At 47.9% G+C, this 16,750-nt stretch overlaps 1 protein-coding gene across 4 annotated transcripts in view; it reads right to left on the bottom strand.

Moving 5' to 3' along the window:
- Nucleotides 1–16,750, bottom strand: part of HIBCH (3-hydroxyisobutyryl-CoA hydrolase) — a 1,291,623-nt gene that overhangs the window by 182,303 nt on the left and 1,092,570 nt on the right. For all 4 annotated transcript variants that reach the window (XM_068244938.1, XM_068244939.1, XM_068244937.1 and 1 more), the window contains one exon: nucleotides 13,021–13,102. In XM_068244938.1, coding sequence (XP_068101039.1) covers nucleotides 13,021–13,102 — 82 coding nt within the window. The remainder of the gene's footprint in view (nucleotides 1–13,020; nucleotides 13,103–16,750) is intronic.

The raw sequence follows: 16,750 nt of genomic DNA, 5'->3' as shown, positions 1-16,750 counted from the left end.
CCTGGACCTCCCAGATGTGCAGGTCTCTGTTAACCACACTACCATTCGCCCTACCTCTCAAGCCCGCTGTCTGTGTCACCCTGGACTCCGCACTCTCCTTCACTCCCCACATCCAAAACCTCACAAAGTCCTGCAACTTCCACCTTCATAACATCTGTAAGATTCACCCTTTCCTGACCCCTGCCACCACCAAACTCCTCATCCATGCCCTCATAATTTCCCGCCTCGACTACTGCAATGCCCTTCTGTCTGGTCTCCCTATGACCCGAATAGCCCCACTGCAGTCCATCATGAATGCAGCAGCCAGAATTATCCACTCCTCCCATCGCTCCACCAGGGCGGCTCCCCTCCGTGAATCCCTCCACTGGCTTCCTATCCAGTACAGAATCAGATTCAAGATATTGTGTCTGACCTACAAATCCGTCCACAAAACCTGTCCAACCTACATTTCTGATCTTACTCAGAGATACACACCAAGCCGCTCACTCCGCTCCTCCAATGAACTTCGCCTGACCGTCCCCCGCATCACCCAGTCCCATGCACACCTCCAAGACTTCTCAAGAGCAGCTCCAACACTGTGGAACTCCCTACCTCCACCCATTAGGGCAGCCCCCTCCTTCAACACCTTCAAGAAGGCCCTCAAAACTCACCTTTTCACTCTGGCCTACCACCCCTCACAATTGCTCTAAACCCACAGCTGAACTCTGGTCCCCTACCTCTCCCTCTAGATTGTAAGCCTTTGGGCAGGGTCCTCCTCCTTTTGTGTCCTACCTGATCATGCACCTCCATTACTGTGCACCCATGCTATGCATTTGAGTGAACCTAACTTGCCTAATCTCCATGCTCCCCTCCAGTGACTGACTAAGCATTACCTTGTACTCATACTGTGCTGTGTGATCTGGTTTTCTTGTATTCCTGTATTGTCATATTGCTGTTTGTCACCCCTAAATATTGTCTGTAACCTAAATTAATGTCCAGCGCTGCGTAATATGTTGGCGCTTTATAAATACAATAAATAATAATAATAATAAAAAGAAGGTGCTCAGGTCAGATGAGACAAAAATGGAACGTTTTGGCCAAAATGCAAAAAGCTATGTGTGGTGAAAAACTAACACTGCACATCACTCTGAACACACCATCCCCACTGTCAAATATGGTGGAGGCAGCATCAGGCTCTGGGGGTGCTTCTCTTCAGCAGGGACAGGGAAGCTGGTCAGAGTTGATGGGAGGATGGATGGAGCCAAATACAGGACAATCTTGGAAGAAAACCTCTTGGAGTCTGCAAAAGACTTGAGACTGGGGCGGAGGTTCACCTTCCAGCAGGACAACGACCCTAAACATAGGGCAACAATGGAATGGTTTAAAACAAAACATATCCATGTGTTAGAATGGCCCAGTCAAAGTCCAGATCTAAAGCCAATCGAGAATCTGTGGCAAAATCTGAAAACTGCTGTTCACAAACACTGTTCATCAAATCTGACTGAGCTGGAGCTGTTTTGCAAATAAGAATGGGCAAGGATTTCAGTCTCTAGATGTGCAAAGCTGGTAGAGACATACCCTAAAACAAAGCTGTCCAACTTCGCGGACATGGAGGGCCAAATTCTTGTTAGACGACGTGGTGGAGGGCCGACTTCAACAAATAGGGTTTTCCTGACACCGCCGCCCCCCCCCCCCCCACAAAGAAAAATAAAATAAATAGGATAATCTGTCAGCATTTCCCCAAATAACACACAATTTGACTGCGTTTCTCTCAAAATAGACATACTCTGGCAGCGTTTTCCTTAAAATACACATTATATCCGGCAGCATTTCTATCAAAATACACATTATCTGGATCTGCCAGAGTTTCCCTCAAAAATAAACTGACAGCGTTTCCCTCAAAATACAGATCTGGCAGTACTTTCCTTTAAAATACACATAATCTGGCAGGATTTCCCTAAAACAGCTCTCTGCAGGTTGGATTACATGCACTTTTTATACCAAACCCTTTTTTTGTCAGCTGTTCTGTTTTTACCTTTTTTTAGTTGTTTAATTTCTCCAGCAGCCCTGCACAGTCCTTTCTTCAGTTCCCCACGTGGACTCCAAACACCCAAGCCGCACACATGAAGAAAACCCACGTGGAAGGACTTGAAACAACCAGCACCTTGGCATCATGCCAAGTCAGCAGCCGGATCAGCTCTGCCCCATCACTCTCACATCGATCCAGCAGACCAGACCTTCTGGCTGAAGCTACCCGCGCACATGGCCCAATCGCCCCCAGCCGCTGTGTCCAGTGGACAATTTGGACTTCTCTCCTCCAGAGCAGCCTGCTGACCTATTTAGCACCAGCACCCTCCAGGGCCTGGAGCATCAGGAACATCCATTGCGGTCCTGACAATCCAGCCGCAGCTCTCATCTTCCCCTCAGGGCACCATCACTACCATTACTTCCTGCTAGCTGTTTCCTCTCCAGCTGCTGCCCCACCCCCATCCAGCATAGCTTCTAGCTTCTGCACGGCCACCATTGAGTCTGTCCTCTGCTCCTCCATCATTGTCTGGTACTCGGGGGCAAACACAAAAGACAAGCACAAACTTCAGAGGGTAATCAGCACTGCTGAGAAGATCATCGGGTCACCTCTGCCTCCCCTTGACCTCCTCCACACATCCAGAATGAGGTCCAGGGCCAACAGGATTACTGACGACAAATCCCACCCTGGCAGTCGCTTCTTCGACCCCCTGCCCTCAGGCCGCCGCTACAGAACCATCCCCACCAAAACCACCAGGCACAGGAACACCTTTTTCCCCCAGGCAGTTCTCCTACTCAACGAATGAGAGTAAGAGTGCATGCCTGTGGTCCATACGGTTCCACTGTTCCACGTGTTACAATCGTATCACACTACTCTTACACAATGGGGCTGTTCATCCACACTATGTTTTTGTTATGTTTTTGTTATTGTTATTATCAATGCTGTTCTATTGTCGTTGTTAACTTTTGTATTACTACTTTGTATTCCTATATTGTCGCTGTTATATTGTTGCATTCCTATGTAGCTACTACTGATGCTGTCAACACGCACTACCATCCATGTCTGCCATGTGTCCACAAATAATTCCGGGTGCAGCACTTGTTGCACTTGGCGAATAAAGCTGATTCTGATTCTGATTCTGATTCTGATAGCAGCGTTGCTTCATTTGTGCAGGATCCCCAGGCTCCACCTCCACCACTCTGGCTGACGGCTCCACAATCTCCGCTGCTGAAATCTTGGAGTGGGGAAAGACATGTATGGCACAGAGCTACTGGCTTGCGGGCCGCAGCTGGAGGCTTGGCGGGCCGGATGCGGCCCGCCGGCCGTTAGTTGGACAGCACTGCCTTAAAAGACTGGCAGCTGTAATTGCAGCAAAAGGTGTTTCTACAAAGTATTGACTCAGGGGGCTGAATAATTACGCACACCCCACTTTGCAGTTATTTATTTTTTTTAATGTTTGGAATCATGTATGATTTTCATTCCACTTCTCACGTGTACACCACTTTGTATTGGTCTTTCATGTGGAATTCCAATAAAATTGATTTAGGTTTGTGGCAGTAATATGACAAAATGTGGAAAACTTCAAGGGGGCCGGCCGAATACTTTTGCAAACCACTGTATAGTGTATGATTCATGTTCTTGCATAATTGTTGCTGTAAATATTAGTTTGGTAAGGGGTATTAATCAGTGCACCATCTTTCTGATTGCACAATTGTATGCAGGGGAGCCTCTAGCCATCTTGTCACTCCAGGTGAGAAAACCTGGGGTGCGCCCCCCCCCGCGGCGCCCCGACATGCTCCCCACCGCCCCTGTGGTGCCTCCTCATGAAAATAATTGTGATGCGGCTGGCTGCCCTGTTCTGCCTGCCAAAGACTCCGTAAGCTGAAGGTGAGCTGCGGGCTGCGGCCGGTGAACTGGTGCTGCGTCTATCAGACGGCGCAAGCCAGTTTACCAACTGGGGGGACACACTATCCCCCCCCCGCACATTGCTCCAGGTGACCGCCTGTATGGCCTTGTGGATCAGGCGCCCCTGATTCCAGCATACTTTTGTCACAAACATTATGGAATATGCATTGCAGATATGTTACCGCCTGTTAGGATAGTACTGGAGTGGGTACATCAATCCAGCCCCGTTTCTTGCCCCGTGCGGAGCGTGCCGCCGCCCGGGGCGCTGTTGGGAGGGGGGCGCTATAATGGAGGGGGGAGCCGGAGCCGCGGGGAGGGCAGCCCGACCTCTCCCTCCCTCTCCTCTCCCGGGCGCCCTCCGTGCTCCCCCCTCAGATGCAGAGTTCGTGAGCAGCAGGGAAGCGCTGTTTACAACTCACCGGCTGCCTGGCTCCAAGCGCTGCTCTCTCGCCGCTGGTCTCCTCGCTCTGTATACATACTGATACACGCTGCTTCCGGCTACAGGAAGCAGCGTGTATCAGTACGTATACAGAGAGAGAGAGGAGACCAGCGGCGAGAGAGCAGCGCTTGGAGCCAGGCAGCCGGTGAGTTGTAAACAGCGCTTCCCTGCTGCTCACGAACTCTGCATCTGAGGGGGGAGCACGGAGGGCGCCCGGGAGAGGAGAGGGAGGGAGAGGTCGGGCTGCCCTCCCTGCGGCTCCCCCCTCCATTATTGGGGGCATCTAACTATCTAACCTATTCTGGGGGCACCTACCTAATCTAACCTACGCTGGGGGGCAGCTGCTAATCTAACCTACGCTGGGGGGCACCTACCTATCTAACCTACACTGGGGGGCACCTACCTAATCTAACCTACACTGGGGGGCAGCTACCTATCTAACCTATACTGGGGGCAGCTACCTAATCTAACCTACGCTGGGGGGCAGCTACCTATCTAACCTATACTGGGGGCAGCTACCTAATCTAACCTACGCTGGGGGGCAGCTACCTATCTAACCTACACTGGGGGGCACCTACCTAATCTAACCTACGCTGGGGGGCAGCTACCTATCTAACCTACACTGGGGGGCAGCTACCTATCTAACCTACACTGGGGGGCAGCTACCTAATATAACCAACACTGGGGGGGCAGCTACCTATCTAACCTACACTGGGGGGCAGCTACCTAATCTAACCTATACTGGGGGGCAGCTACCTAATCTAACCTATACTGGGGGGCAGCTACCTATCTAACCTATACTGGGGGGCAGCTACCTAATCTAACCTATACTGGGGGGCAGCTACCTATCTAACCTATACTGGGGGGCACCTACCTAACCTATACTGGGGGGCACCTACCTAACCTATACTGGGGGGGCAGCTACCTTATCTAACCTATACTGGGGGGCAGCTACCTAATCTAACCTATTCTGGGGGGCACCTGTCTAATCTAGCCTATACTAGGGGGCACCTACCTAATCTAACCTATACTGAGAGGCACCTACCTATCTAACCTAGGGGGGGGGGGGCGCAATTTTTACACCCTCGCCCTGGTTGCATTTTAGCCTAGAAACTGCACTGATGACATTAAAGGGTTGACATAGTCAGATGGTATAATAATTTAGCAATTCATAACCCATTCTGGAAATAAGCACAGTGTGTTTGTAGTGTAAGTGAGACAAGATAAGAGAAGTAGAATGGAGGGAGGAAGGGTGGTAGAGGGTCAGAATTGATGACATGCATGAGCAGATAGATATGAGCAGAATAGAGGCATACTGGATAGCACTATTGTATTATAGTGCTGAGTTCTAGGTTTGAGCATTTGCCAGGGCAAAATCTGCATGGAGTTACTATCTTACCCCAGAATTCATTTAGGCACTTCATATTCCCCAACATCCCTAAAACATACTAATAAGTCAAGTGGTTTCCCCCAAAAAATCCTATATTGAAAATATTATACTTTAACGATGGTAGGGATTAGATTGTGAGCTGCTCTGAGGACACTGTGACATGACTATGTACTCTGTAAAGTGCTGCAGAAGATGTCAGTGCTATATAAATACATAATAATAATATGGTAGGACATTAGACTATGACTATGGTATGATTAGATTGTGATATTTTATTAAAAATTATCAAAAATACATAAGCATACACATAAATAAATAATAAAAGTATGCACATCAGTATGACACAACACAAGGAAATGCCTCAGCATAAGAAATAACAAATTATACCATAAGGAACACGGATAACCTGCCAAGGAGGTACTCATGCACAGAGCCGGGACAAGGTCCTCCAGCACTCAAGGCTGAGACACCAAAGTGAGCCCCTCCATCCCTCCCACCCCAGCCGTCGCACACTGATTGCTATTAGACTAAGGGGCCCCCCAGGGCCCACAACCCCCCCAACACCTTAATATCTAGTTATCTGGCTTGCAGTCACTGCCATGTATCCCCTTTTCTTATTTCTTTCTGCTTCAAACACAATTAGGAATGACAGCTGAATGAATTCTGCGCCCCCTCCTACACTGCGCCCTGAGGCTGGAGCCTCTCCAGCCTATGCCTCGGCCCGGCCCTGCTCATGCACTCACACTCATACTAACAAGACTTTAACATATAACACAAACCACCACAAAAAATACACTGACAACACCTACATTACAACAGTCATACAACTAAAACCACCAACATAAACTACATTCAGACCACTCATATGGCAATTATGGAGCTTTTATGTCCAGAAATTGAGAAATGAACACTGAAGACTAAAGACAAACAAAGAAACGAGACACAACCCCCCCCCCCCCCCCCCAAAAAAAAAAAACTAAATAAATAAATTACAGGGCGGTGCAAAGAAGAAATAAAAGGAAAACAATAAAAACCTCAACCAAAACACATATATACAGGAACACAAAGGGACAACTCCCTTGTGTTTGCGGCCTATCTTCAAAAAATGAGTATAAAAAAAAAGATCAAAATCTACAGTGGAGGAGTAAGAGACAGAAAAGACCCATCACCAAGAGAGACTCCACCAGGTCAAGGAGGCTTGATGTTCTGCCACGCCAGAGCCCAAGCTCCTCTTCCCAGTTTACGCCTCTCTAAGTACCGAATTTGCCCAACCTCACCGAGTATGTTACTCACCACCACCTGGACAGGCAAGTTTTTCTGTCTAATGGCTAAATCACACCGTGCTAACGAAGTGCAGCGCCTAACTACTAAACTGACTATATATATAAAGTGCACAAATCATAACCCTGGTGTTGGTTGAAGGCTCCATATGCCCACTCAGCATAACTGAGATGCTCCAGAAATGGGATATTGAGGGCCCTACCTACCTGTTTATACACCTCTACATTGAAGGGACATGACACCAGGAAGTGGTCCATGTCCTCCTCAACACCGCACCCTTGTCGAGGACAAACACGCTCCACCACACTCCTGCACTTCATGTTCCCCCCAACATAAAGTTTGCCCTGGAAGGTAAGCCAGGCGATGTCCCACAATTTATTCGGAATTCGCGGCGAGTTAAGCACTCGTAACCCCTCCTCCAAAATTGTGCCTGGGCAATCCCCCAAGGCCAGTGTGTCATGATAGTAAGAATCTATCACCCGAGCCAAGAGGGCTTTCCTCTCGACCAATCTGATATCTTCCACCGTCAATCCCCACTGCAATCATTTCTTCATACACGGCATAACGTAGGCCGGAAGATAACCATGGCGTGCTCTCAAATTTTTCACTGGGCCACCGCTCTTCCAACTCCCAAGGAAAGGCTCACACCAAGCTTGAAAAACACTAACCCAACTAGGCGGGCTCTCTGCAAGCATGTTACCAACATTGTACTTAATGAAAATCAGAGAGAGAAAGACAATCGGGTTGACCATCCCTAGGCCACCCTCCCGCCTAGTTCTGAAAGTAATGTTCCTGCGTACATGGTTCAGCTTGTCCCCCAGAGCATCTGGAAGAACAAGCCATTGATCCTGGTATACAGGGATGCTGGCAAAATTGCAACGTAGCTGACGTATAACATGATGGGAACCAGATAGGTTTTGATCAAGTCAACCCTTTCTCTAAGAGTTAAACTCCAACTCTTCCAACGTTCTACTTTTGCGCTGACATCCTTTACTTTGCTTTCCCAATTTCGCAGGCCATAATCGCCTGGGCCGAATCTGATGCCAAGGATTTTTATTTCGGGTTGAGGCACAGGGAAAGAACCAGGAAGTTCAAAGGATTCTCCATCCTTTCCCATCCAGAAAGTTTCACATTTATCTGGATTGATTGAACCTGATGCCAACGAGTACCGAGTGATCGCTTCGGCAACCACCAATGCCTCCTCTGCCTCTGAGACCACTACAGTAACATCGTCAGCATACGCCAACACCTTTAGAGGCAAGACACCAGGGACACCCACTGGAACCCCACTAAGTGTGCCGCCATCTAGCCTCCTCACGAAGGGGTCAATGGCAAACACATATAGTAGAGAATTTAAAGGGCAACCCTGGCGGACCCCAGAACTCACCTCAAAAGGCTGGCCGACCCATCCATTGATGAGCATGAAACTTTCAGCCCCTTTGTACAATGTCTGCAGTCAATTAACAAACCCACCCGGCAAACCATAAACGCAAAGCAAACGCCATAGATACTTGTGATTGACTCGATCAAAAGCCTTTGACTGGTCCAAAGTCAGCAGGTACTTTCCCCAACCTTCAGCCCTGCACCGTTCCAGGACTTCCCGGACAGCTAATAGTGCTGAGAGTGTGCTCCTACCCGAAACAGAACAGTGCTGATGGCAGGAAAGTACATCCGTTACCTGGGACAGACGCCAGAATAAAACTTTTGCCAGGATCTTCCTGTCGATGTTGAGAAGGCTGATGGGACGCCAATTCTCAATCATCTCAGGATCACGACCTTTTGACAAGAGGATAACCGCAGATTGCCTCATGGAGGGCGGTAACTGGCCCTCAGCAAGGCAGTCGTTAAAAACACCTGCCAATTGAGGGGCCAAGATGGATATGAAAGCCTTGTAAAATTCGGCCGTCAACCCATCCGGACCCGGGTTTTTTTTTGGTGCGAGACCACCAATGGCCTTCGCGACTTCTTCTGCAGTAATCTCTCCTGTCAAATCTGTAGCAGAAACATTTACATTTCCCAGACCAGGTGTGGAAGCCAAGAAGTTCTCCATTCTCGTTTGGTCAAGTGGCTTCTCTCCAAGCAGGTCAGCGTAAAACTCTCTAGCGATAGATAGGATCTCTGACCTGGACTTTGCCAAAGACCCCGATCTATCCCTGAGACCATTGACCGTCTTAAGCGCTGAACTTTGTTTGTAGCTCTGGTAAGGGTCAGGTGAGTGTTATTTCCCATGATCCCTCTCCAGAACCAAAGAAGCCAGCCGGTCATACTGCTGTTGCTTGAGGCGAAGTTTGACCTCAGAGATCTCCCCCGGAGCACTTAGTTCCAGAGGAGAGAGCGACGGAGGGAGAGCCCTAATGTGAGGGAAGGGGGGTGGGGAGATGGCCCCCCCTTCTCCGCCGCTGCCCACAACTCTCCCTCCACTGCGCTGCTCTCCTCCTGCTCACAGGGCAGTCGGCCGCCCTTACGGACGCTGCGGAATTCCTTACGGAATTCACGAGCAGCTAAATTTCTAGTAAAATTTACGGTATGCCCGTAAATTTACGGGCAGCTGGCAACACTGTACAAAGCTTCCCTTTACCTATTGTCCTATCCCTCAAACTATTGGACTGTAAGGCCTTTTGGCCAGGGCCGTCTCACAATGCTGTGTAATACAATGCTGCATAATTTGTGTACATGCCTCCCACCCCGTGTAAAAATATGTGGTTAATTTGTTCACTGCATCAGCTTTAATCCACTCTTGTCTTTTAATAAGTGTTGTATTGTTTATTTTGTATTGTTATACCCTGTATGCCGTTGTACAGCATCATGAAAGATGCTGGCGCTATATTAATAATAATTATAATAATAATATGCTATTTACAGTGGTACACAAAGTTCTGATAGCCGCCATGTTTCAGCCCTGCATTGCTCTGTGTTGCCATTGTGGGGCAAGCAGTTTCCTCAATGTTTGCCATGCTTGTGGGTGCTCTCTCTGGTAACAGCTTGCCGTGTGTGTTGGGTTAGGTTTTTCTTGAGTTCTCTGGGGTCTATTAAGTACCATGTCCTTAGATTGGAGGCTAGCTCTGCATTAATTTATGTTGGATTGTTTGGTGATGTCTTCTCTTGGGAGCAGGGATGAAGGGATAATCGTTGTGCTGGGGAATTTCAGCTGTGTCCTTTTAACCATGTGTGAATTTTTGTCTTTGTTGATTTCTTGGTGTTTTCTTGTTGGATGTCATTGCTGCCGATGTGCAGGATGAAGCGTTCTTGGTCAGTGGAGTTAGGTTTATTAATGACAGGGCCGTGCAGAGTATCCTTAAGTGGGGGGTGCTCAAATTTAACAAAGGGGCCTCACCCGCCCCTCTGAAATGCACAATAGCACCTACAAGTGGTGGGGGACTTTCCCCTCCAACCCTGTTGCTCTTTAGTGACATGTGACTTTCAACCCCCCCCCCCCCCCCCCCCTCCGGCTCTCCAACTGTCCCAAACCATCCACCTGAGCCCCTCCGCTTGACACATACATTTAGTCACAGAAGTGCTGGCTGCATTCAATGGTGTGGAGTCAGTTGGACCTGTCACCAGTGGCCGCACAATCCCCCTCCTCGGCGGAGAAGGAGGGCCATCTCCCCCCCTTCCCTCACCTTAGGGCTCTCCCTCCCTCGCTCTCTCCTCCGGAACTAAGTGCTGTGTGGCGTTTGGCAGCGGGCGGAACTTACCTCCGTCTCACTCCAAGCGCCGGAAGTTCTGGTGCCGCAGCCGCTGCTCTGGTCTGGACCAGACTAGCGGCAAATCATCCCGCGCCTGCAACGAGACGGAGTCACGGAGGTAAGTTCCGCCCGCCGCCAAACGCCACTCAGCACTTAGTTCCGGAGGGGAGGAGTGAGGGAGGGAGAGCCCTAAGATGAGGGAAGGGGGAAAGATGGCCCCCACTCCCCACACTATTACAGAGCACAGTGGGGAGGAATAAAGGCAGCGCACACAGACTCACCTATTCATGGTTCCAGGCGCTGGAGTTCCTGTCTATACTCTCTGCACTAACAATGACATTAGTGCAGAGTATAGACGGGAACTCCAGCGCCTGGAACCATCAATAGGTGAGTCTGTGTGCTCTGCCTTTATTACTCCCTGCTGTGCTCTGTAACAGTGCAGGGAGGAGAGGGGATGTCGAAGGGGGAGGTCAGGGGCGCCTCTAGGCATAGGCAGTATAGGCATTGCCTGGAGTGCCATTGGTCCTGGGGGGCGCCATACTGCTGGATTAAGCCCCACCCCCAAATTAAGCCCAGCCCCAGACTAAGCCCCACCCCATGGGTGTTCTATTACTTGCTTCTGCTGCATCTACTTAGCGTAAGTTGCAGGCAGCTGCCACCTCTGTGCCTTGTGCATCCTTCTTTCCCCGTTTGTGCCTCCTTATGTCCCTTTTGTGCCTCCTGTCTCCTTGTGCCATGTCTGACCCCTTGTTTGTCCTTATGTCTCCCGTTGTGCCTCTTTCTGTCCCCCTGTGCCACCTCTGCCTCTTTCTGTGCCCCTTTGTGCCTGCTTCTGTCCCCCTGTGCCTCCTTATGTCCCCTTTGCCTTTATTTGTCCCCTTGTACTACCTCTGTCCCCTGTTCCTCCTTCAGTCCCACTCTGCTTCCTTCTGTCTCCTGTGCCTCCTTCTGTCTCCCTTTGTGCCTCATCAGTTCTCATGTGCCACCTCTTCCCCCTGCACCTTCCTCTGTCCCCCTGTGCCTCCTTCTGTGCCTCTTTGTGCCTTCTTCTGTCTCCCTGTGGCTCTTTCTGTCCCCTTCTGCCTCCTTCCATCCCCCTCTGCCATGACGAGGCGGTCACGAGTGCTGTGCGGGGTGGGGACATGGACCTACGCCAGATGGTGTCCCCCCAGGTGGTGAAATGGCTAGCAGCGTCTGACAGACGCCGCGCCAGTTCGCTGGCCACAGCCCGTAAGTTCACTTCTGCAGCCTGTGGAGTCTGTTGGTTTCGGCAGGCAGAGCAGGGCTATGGGAAAATGGCGTCCGAAGCCCTGCTCTGGAGACTATTTGTGTTTCCAATGCAATGCTTCGGGCACAATTTTCCCATAGCCCTGCTCTGCCTGTCAGCACAGGAGTTTTGCAGCCTTCATGGGGGGGGCACCACAGGTTTTCTCGCCTGGAGTGACAAAATGGCTAAAGGCGCCCCTGGGGAGGTGGATGCAGCGGGAGTACGGAGGGGGGAAGACATAACACACTACAGGAGGGGGGCCGAGGACAGTGACAGAGAACAGTGACAGAGGACAGGTTCTGGCCTTCCTCCCTGCGCCCTAGCACCCGACTGCGACCATCATAGTGAATGAGAACAGGCGGCCAATCACAGAGGCGTATAGCTGGATGTGTCATTGTTCTCTGCCCGCTGTCACTGACCCCCATGCAGTGTCCCCTGTGAATAGACAGTACACGTGAGGTTATGACATGCCTTTGCAACAGCTGAAAGAAGCAGTGATTGACAGACACATCTGGCGTACAAATGTTCTCATGGTCACAAAGAGTTGGAATTGACTAAATAAATGAGGGTATCTTGAATAATTTATTACACTCTACTATATGTGAGTACAATGCCCCTAATGTATTTTTAATAATATATATATATATATATATCCGTTAATACCTTATTATTTTATCTGAAGTTCATGCAAAGTACTTAAACCCCCTCCCCCGCCATGCACACACGCTTTAGCCTTATCAGCTAATGGAAAGAAACCCACAATATGCAAGAAAACTGACCAGCTAAAAAAAATCTATAATAATTTGAACTGGTTGAACTTGGTGGACGTATGGCTTTTTTCAACCCAAATAACTATGTAACTATGTAATTCGGACAGTTAAAATACATATTTTGGCATGTTATTGAATCTGTAAAGATGTCATCACAGAAGATCTCAGTAATACTCATTCATTGCTGGGAAATCCTACATTTTTTGTTTTTTGTTTTGGATAAATACAATGCTGTTTAAGTTGTTGGAAAACAAGACTACACGTTTAAGCAATTTACCTCCAGCTGTTGTTGAGCAAAAGGTGAGCCATCTTTCTTTAATTTTCCAAATATGTCTTCAACACTGTTTGCTGTAAATAGACTATGTAAAGTGACATTTAAAAAAAAAAATCTTTACATCCTTATTCAACATTAATTTAAATAAAATTTCACTATTAATAAGAAATTATTATTATTAATGATTTGTCAAGTGGCACTGTAAAGAGTAAGAAAACGAAACTTAGGTACATAAAAGTACAGACGTTGCTATTATTGATGGCCCGAACAGTTCACCAGCGGACGGTTCCTGGCAAACTTAGGCCAAGCCTCCCCCTCTCCCCCAAAGCCCTTGTCCACGGACAAAAGGGGCTCTTCCACAACTCCACCCAGAAGGAAGTGGGGGGCCGATGACGCCTTGGTTCATGGTGGAATCTAGGAGTCCCCTTTGACCATTACATTTTTTTCAGATCATATATCTATGTCCTGTTGGACTTAGATATTTGTATATTGCAGTGAACGGCTGCCGTAGGCCCCCACACTCGCTACCACGCCGCATTCTCATCACCTCCCATTAGTGGGAAGATCAGTGAATGAGAATGCAGTTCCAATTCATTAAAATTAGTCCCCATATCAATGATTGCCAGCATCAATGAGATGCCTGCGGTCACTGTAATAAACAAAGTAACACATACACCCGTTAATTCCTGTTCGCGTACTAACAGTATGCACAGAAAGAAAATGTATGAGGTCATCTTGTAGCCAAATACTGTATTTTTTGGACTATAAGACGCACTTTTTCTCCCCACAAAGTGGGGGGAAAAAGTCAATGCGTCTTATAGCCTTAACGTAAGGGAAGGTGTTCCCCTGATAAGCAACTGCAGAGCCACGCGGGGTCTCTGTATTAAAATGATGCTGCTCCGGGGGGCGTAGCTTGGCTATAACAGAGGAAAAGCTCATGCAGCTATGTTTGGCTATGTGGAGTCCCAAACACCACCCGCTCTACCTGCTCATTCATCTGAGAACACTCTGGGCAGAAAAACTTGCTGCCGATCAGATCCACCTGGGAGAAGGTAGTCTCTCCCCACTTGCCTGAAGTCTGCTACGGCCATCAATTTCGTGGGAACTCCTTTGCCCCTGGACTTTGCCCACAGACTAATGAACGATGGGGCGGGAGGGAGGATGCCTTCCCTGCGGGCGGGCCTTCCCTGCAGTACCCTAGGGGCATCTGGACCAGTGGTGGGTAAACTACGGCTGGTCCGCTAATCCATGGCCAAATCCTCTCCTCTCTTCATTCCTTCATCCCGGCAGAGTTACAAGGGCTCCGCTGTGATTGGAAGCCTGAAATGGGCTCATCCTATCACAGCTTCCAGGCCCTCCTCCTCCTTCTGCAAGCCATTGCCTGCTCCTCCGTGTCCATCATTTTAGCTCTACTTTCCGCTACACCTCTCTCTTGCTGTATTTCAGGAGGAGGAGGCAGCAGCGACAGGACAAGAATCATTTGGGGCTGCACTCTTGGTTCGGCGGCTGCTGATTAGGTGCAGAGGAGGTGACAGTCTGGCTGGGGATGCTGAGCAGCGCATTTTCCCCTGTACAGTAGAGAACTCATCCTTCTATGGGGACCTACCGTCTTCGGTTTATATTGGTAATTTCCTCTGTAATTGTAGTTGCATTTAGTCAGCAGATTTTCATGTGCAGTTAGAACTGAAATTTGAGCACTGTAATAAAGTTTTCCTGTGTCACATGACCATTTCACATTTGCTCTGTAGTGAAGTTTGAAAGGATATGTGTGGCAAAAGGACACTTAAGGGGAGCCAGAGTGAAAGTTGATGACTAGTTTGTGAGAAAGCTTGATAAGAGTAATGCTTGCCACAACACACTGAATACATTAAGAATAAACAGTAAATTTCAAAACAAAAACCAAGCTAGACCATACAAGATCTTGTCATAGAAAAGTGAACATGCAAGTATTGTAGCTGGTTGGTTAGTGTAGCTGGTGGGGGCAGAATGGGTTAGTATGGCTGGTGGTGGGTAGTATAGTGCATTTTAGCTGTTGGGACAGCAGGGGTTTGTGTAGCTGGGCTATGTAGCATATATAGAACGCTTTGGGTGGGGGAAGTATCTCCACAAGATGCTCCTGGACTATGAACACACCCTGGTTTAGCTTTTGTTTTTTTCCTGGTTTTTGCCCTCTAAACCTAGGTGCGTCTTACAGTCTGGAGCATCTTATAGTCCGTAAAATATGGTAGTAAAATTACACCTACATACTTTGTAAAAATATATGCAATATACTATTAAAATTAACCCCTTACCTCCCCCACTCTCCCATAATTACCCAAATAAAATATTTGCATAAAAAATGACAAATAAAAAAAATATATAAAAATAGTTACCTTAGAGACTGAACTTTTATAACCACTTTACATTCTAACTACAGTATATTCACGTTGTTGCATGTGGCTCCTGAAAGCCACATGATGTGAATGTAAGTTACCCTCATTAAATGAGCAGAGCACATGTGCTAGCATGCACCTGGGCTCAATAACCCCCTGCCCTCTAACTACACTAAAATGGGATCCCTTCCCAAGGGTCCAATTCCCTCACCTGATCCCTTGTTATTACCCCCCCCTCAAAGCTGCCTTCGTGTTGCATGGAGGATTACAATGTACCAATCTCCCACCTAACCCTGTTCCTGTGGCAATCGAGCTCCCCTCCATATAGTACCGCTGTCAGCCTTACAAAGCTGGATGGATTGTGTCCCAGCTTGATGATGTCATCAAGCCGGGACCCGATCCATTCTCCATAGTTAGGCTGACAGCGGTACTGCAGGGAGGGGATCGCAATCACCACAAGAAATGGGTCAGGTGAGAGATTGCTACATTGTAATGCTTCCCTGCGCCCAACTTTGTGTGTGTGTGTGTGTTGGGGGGGGGGAGGGGGGAGATGAACGGGCACAGCTATCTAGCTGGGGGGGGGGGGGTTTACAGAGGCACATCTAGCTAACTGGGAAAGGGTAGGTGTACTGAGGCAAATCTGGGCAACTATAGGGGGAGATATAAAGGAGCACATCTGGCTAACGGCAGGGATAGTGGGAGAATAAATTACAATGGAAACAAGAAGCAGGAAATGGAAAAAGTAATCTTTATTTCCAAATGGAAAAATAAATCTTTATTTCCAAATAAAATATTGTCCCCATACATTGTACTAGGATCATAACTTAAATGTTGTAATAATAACCAAGACAAATGGGCAAATATCATGTGTGGGTTTAATCTAGAGTAAAACTTATTTTCAAGCATAATGGCTGAAAACTGAGAAAATTACTTTTGTTAATTTTTTCCCCTTATTCCCTTTAAAATGCTTCCAAAATAAAACAATTCTTAGCAAAAAAGTACTACCCAAAAAAAAGCCTTATTGGTGGTTAAAAAAAACAAGGTATAGATTATTTATGTATGATAAATTGTGATAAGGTTTTTGGCTAATGAATCGGAGGAGTGTGAAATTTAAACATTTTTAAGGGAAAATAACCCAGGGTAGGGAAGTGATTAATATATATGTCATGAGGGTATATTACCTTCATTTCCACATAAAAAATTGTACTAGGGAAATATTTTAACACATACATAAATTAGACTAGGGGAATATCTTAAATGTTGCAATAACTGGGACAAATTGGCAAATAAAATGTGTGGGTTTTATCCACAGTAGAACGTTTTATTATAAATCTATAATGGTATAGTCAGGCCTGTACGTC

Source organism: Hyperolius riggenbachi, chromosome 7 (assembly GCF_040937935.1).
Source record: "Hyperolius riggenbachi isolate aHypRig1 chromosome 7, aHypRig1.pri, whole genome shotgun sequence".
In the NCBI taxonomy this organism is placed as follows: Eukaryota; Metazoa; Chordata; class Amphibia; order Anura; family Hyperoliidae; genus Hyperolius; species Hyperolius riggenbachi.
The sequence above is the reverse complement of the archived record's forward strand: the minus strand, read 5'-3'. Positions and strand labels throughout refer to the sequence as shown.